Consider the following 5,130-nt stretch of genomic DNA (forward strand, 5'->3'; position numbering starts at 1 on the left):
TTTGACTTATCAATATATATAGAATTATTCTTCAGAAAAGGATATATTTTTTATTAAAAACTCGTGTGTTTAAATTAGAAAATCGTAAAACCCCAAATAGGCACTGCTGTCTCAACTTTTAATATTACAACATAACAAACTTACTAAAAAGTAAAAACACCTAAAAAAATCGTTATAAAAAGGCTTCACTATTAACGAAAACAAAATATTAATCCTTTACAGAAAAAAGATTATGAAACGCTTATTTTCATTCTCAGAACTTCAATAAACATAGATTTCTCGAAACAGAGGAATCTTTGTCGAAATATGTTAATGAGTTTTCTTTCTTCTGTTCTCTTGCATAATATCAGGTTTGTAAGACACAGGTTGTTGCTCGTTTCGAAAATTATTTCTTTCTTTTTTTTTCTCTCAGCCAGCTTGGCGCATCATTAGGTTCTACACTACAATCCTGTCGAAAGAGCAATCAGATGTTTACAAACAGAAGAAGCGACAAATGGTGGTTAGAAAACCTCAATCTAAGAGTTTGTTTTACCTTGAACTAAATTGTATCGATTAGTATCACGGGTCATAAAGTGCGCTGAAATAATTTTCATTGAGAAAAATAAAGAATAGTAAAAACAAGAGAATGGAGCAAAACATTTAGAGGCATAGAATATATCTGTTGAGAAGCTGTTAATAACATCTAAAGAATGTATATGTAATATGTACACTGGGAAAAAAATTGTTAAAACAACCAGAATATGATAAAGTTTACCGTGTTCCTGGCTCTAGGGGAACACCAAAAAGTTTCTAAATTTCATAGAGCATTTCGATGATTAGAATGTTTTGATGTAAAATAAATAGAAAAAGTATTTAAACGTCTTTTTGTTATTAATTCTGATAATATAAAGATCCAAAATGAGATTTTTCATAGAATATTAAATGGTTTGCAAAACAGACTACAGAATTCGTTTTTATAATGCAAAACTTTTAAGAGATTTCAAGAAAATAAAGTGAGTAAAAAGTTGAGATTATTTAAATAAATTGCTAATAGAAATCAATACAATTAAAAATTGTATCAGCATCCTATTTGCCCTATTTCGATACAACAGCGTTTCATGAATTTCTTAAAATTTCTTCGTCTAGGATAAACTTGTCAAAGATACATCCTCAATAATAATACAAATTAAAAAAAGAATTTAAAACTGAAAAGAGTGTGATAATAGACAAAAGAAAAATTTTTGAAATAGTGCATAATATGCACTATTTCAATAATTCTGTTTACACTGTCCTTTTCAATGTTTTATTCATCACATAACAAATAATTGCATTCATTATATATCACTATTCTGTTCTTCTTTAATCTTATCGAGTAAGAATATCGCAATTTAAAAACTAAACTAGAAATGAATTATAAAATTAATTTTAAATTGCTATAGTTTAAACTCAGTAGGACTATACCTACACTGTAAAAAATTTCGAATCAAATTACGGTATAAAGTACTTTGAAAACATCATCGGTAAAATTTACTTGCAACCTAAATTATTATACCATAATTTTTACAGTAATATTAATTAAATCAGAGTGATTCAGCGATTAGAGTTATAAAATTAGAGTGATACTATAATGATTACTATAAAGATTACGATGTATCAGATTTTTTTGTTTTCTATCATGTTCCGATAAAAATCAATTTTACGGTGAAAAGTACCCTCACTGTAAAAAGTACCTGAGAGCCGCTACTTATTATAGTAATTTAATCTGAAATATTTTACAGTGTAAATCTCCAGATCCTTTTTGAAAACGAAACTTTAACTAAGCGTCTTTAAAAAACTATAGCATGAATCCGAAATCAACTAAGATTAATTAAAAAATTACATAATTTAATTACTAATTTATATAATTTAGTATTCTAATTTTAGTATTAATCTAGAGGTAATGTTATTAAAAAGTTGCTTGATACATCCCGCATTCTATTATTCATCTTTCTGTGTGCACTGATCTCATAAGAACCTCGTAATTTCAAAACAAATTATTAAAAAAAAGTAATTACATTGTCAAAGTTTAGACTTATCATGACTATACTGACATCATCAGATCCTCGTCAAAAGCCAAACTTCAACTAGTCATCAACCGAAAACAATAACTAGTCATTAGAGATGAACGAACAGAAATTACATAATTCAGCAATACAACTAGAAAAAGTTGTATAACTAAATTATGTAATTTAGTTACAACATTTATCCCATAGTATTTTGATCTTAGTTATCTCTATGTACTGATCTTGTAACAATCTTATAACTTCGAAACAAATTATTGAAAAAACAATATTGAATTGTCAAAAATTGGACTTATCATGACTATACTGATATCATCAGATTCTTTTCAAAAACTTCAACTAGTCATCTGCCAAGAACAATAACTAGTCATTAGAGATGAACGAAAAGCAATTACATAATTCAGCAATACAACTAGAAAAAGTTGTATAACTAAATTATGTAATTTAGTTACAATATTTATCCCATATTCTTTTATTTATCTTAATTATCTCTATGCACTGATCATGTAACAATCTCATAGTATCGAAACAAATTATTGAGAAAACAATATTGAATTGTCAAAAATTTGACTTATCATGACTATACTGATATCATCAGATCCTTTTCAAAAACTAAACTTCAACTAGTCATCTGCCAAGAACAATAACTAGTTATTAGAGATGAACGAAAAGAAATTATATAATTCAGCAATGCAACTAGAAAAAGTTGTATAACTAAATTACGTAATTTAGTTACAATATTTATCCCATATTCTTTTAATCTTTTGCACTGATCTTGTTACAATCTTATAATTTCAAAACAAATTATTGAAAAAAATTATTCAATTGTCAAAAATTTGACTTATTATGACTATACTGATATCATCAGATTCTTTTCCAAAACAAAACTTCATCTAGTCATCAACCGAAAACAATAACTAGTCATTAGAGATGAACGAAAAGCAGTTACATAATTCAGCAATACAACTAGAAAAAGTTGTATAACTAAATTATGTAATTTAGTTACAGTAATTATCCCATATTCTTTTATTTATCTTAATTATCTCTGTGCACTGATCTTGTAACAATCTCATAATTTCGAAACAAATTATGAAAAAAAAATACTAAATTTTCTAAAATTTGACTTATCATGACTATACTGATATCAACCGATCCTTTTCCTAAACTGAACTTCAATTAGTCATCAACCGAAAACAATAACTAGTCATTAGAGATGAACGAACAGAAATTACATAATTCAGCAACACAACTAGAAAAAGTTGTATAGCTAAATTACGTATTTTAGTTACAATATTTATCCCATATTCTTTTAATCTTATGCACTGATCTTGTTACAATCTTATAATTTCAAAACAAATTACTGAAAAAAATTATTGAATTGTCAAAAATTTGACTTACCATGACTCTGCTATTTGACTCATCAGAATCTCTTCAATTAATCATCATTCGAAAACAATAGCCTGAATCCAGAGTCATTAGAGATAAATAAAAAGCAATTACAGAATGTGTAGAACACAACTAGTAATGAAAGTTGAGAGAATGATTTTTCACATTCTTATTTGACAGAGAGAGAGTGCCAATGCAAAAGCATCAAGATACACAACGCACACCTTGTCTTGTGAAATTGGCTCTCTTCCAAAAAACCTGTTGGAGATGATGCATACACGTTCTTTTTTTTATTTCTTTTCGTAACTGTTTGTTAATATAACATCATTAGATGGGTCAGTGATTTAACCGAAGAAGAAATCGAAAAAAATGGAGTTGAAAACCGGCATCACCACGAGGCCTAAGGGTTGCCCTTAAAAGAGGTTTTATCCGTAGCGCGACGAACAGGTGAAATGAAGAGTCGAATGAAGAAGAAATAAGAAGGAAGAAACGAGAAGAATGTCGCATAAAAGTTAATATCTAGCTATAAAAAAAAACTATTGAAAGACGTTACAGCATTTCGAAATCAAGTCATGTTTAGTTGAAAGTGAAAATAGCTCCTCTTATTATGAAGGCATCAGGGTGTCAAAAACGGGGCACGAGATTTGACAATTTGATTATGTAATTCTGTTGTAGGATTGAAAGTATTTCAACCGGAACACCGATTTAACTTTAGTCGTTTTAGATTTATGTGCAGTAAGCAAAAAAAGCAGACACTTTTCATTACTTTTGATCAAATGGTCTCATTTTGTCGTACTAAGATTCAATCTTAGTACGAGTTTGTTAGTCGTTTTAGACTTATTCAGATTCAATCTTAAGATCTATCTATCAATTAAGATTCAATCTTCGTACGAGTTAGTCGCTTTAGATTTATGTACAGTAAGCAAAAAAAGCAGACACAAAACTTTTGATCAAATGGTCTCATTTTCTCGTACTAAGATTCAATCTTAGTACGAGTTTGTTAGGCGTTTTAGATTTACTCAGATTCAATCTTAAGATCTATCTATTAATTAAGGTTCAATCTTCGTACGAGTTAGTCGTTTTAGATTTATGTAAAGCAAAATTAAGCAGACACCTTTCATAACTTTTGTTCAAATGGTCTCATTTTCTCGTACTAATATTCAATCATAGTACGAGTTTAGTCGTTTTAGATTTATTCAGATTCAATCTTAAGATCTATCTATCAATTAAGATTCAATCTTCGTACAAGTTAGTCTTTTTAGATTTGTGTACCGTAAGCAAAAAAAAAACAGACACCTATCATAACGTTTAATCAGATGGTCTCATTTTTTCGTACTAAGATTCAATCTTAGTGCGAGTCCTTTTAGATTTATTCAGATTCAATCTTAAGATCTATCTATCAATTAAGATTCAATCTTCGTACAAGTTAGTCGTATTAGATTTATGTACAGTAAGCGAAAAAAAAGCAGACACCTTTCTTAACTTTTGATCCAATGGTCTCATTTTTGGTACTAAGATTCAATCATAGTACGAGTTTAGTCGTTTTAGATTTAATCAGATTCGATCTTAAGATCTATCTATCAATTAAGATTCAATCTTCGTACGAGTTGGTCGTTTTAGACTTATGTACAGTAAGTAAAAAAGCAGGCACCTTTCATAACTCTTGATCAAATGGTCTCATTTTCTCGCACTAAGATTCAATCTT

At 28.5% G+C, this 5,130-nt stretch overlaps 1 protein-coding gene across 1 annotated transcript in view; it reads right to left on the reverse strand.

Annotated features, from left to right (window-relative positions):
* Window positions 1-4,093, reverse strand: part of LOC107446310 (sodium-dependent nutrient amino acid transporter 1-like) — a 44,976-nt gene extending 40,883 nt beyond the window's left edge. Inside the window, exon 1 of the mRNA XM_016060923.3 lies at window positions 3,438-4,093. Coding sequence (XP_015916409.2) covers window positions 3,438-3,440 — 3 coding nt within the window. The 5' untranslated portion in view covers window positions 3,441-4,093. The remainder of the gene's footprint in view (window positions 1-3,437) is intronic.
* Between the last annotated feature and the right edge of the window lie 1,037 nt (window positions 4,094-5,130).

The sequence above is a fragment of the Parasteatoda tepidariorum genome, chromosome 2, assembly GCF_043381705.1.
Source record: "Parasteatoda tepidariorum isolate YZ-2023 chromosome 2, CAS_Ptep_4.0, whole genome shotgun sequence".
Classification (NCBI taxonomy): Eukaryota; Metazoa; Arthropoda; class Arachnida; order Araneae; family Theridiidae; genus Parasteatoda; species Parasteatoda tepidariorum.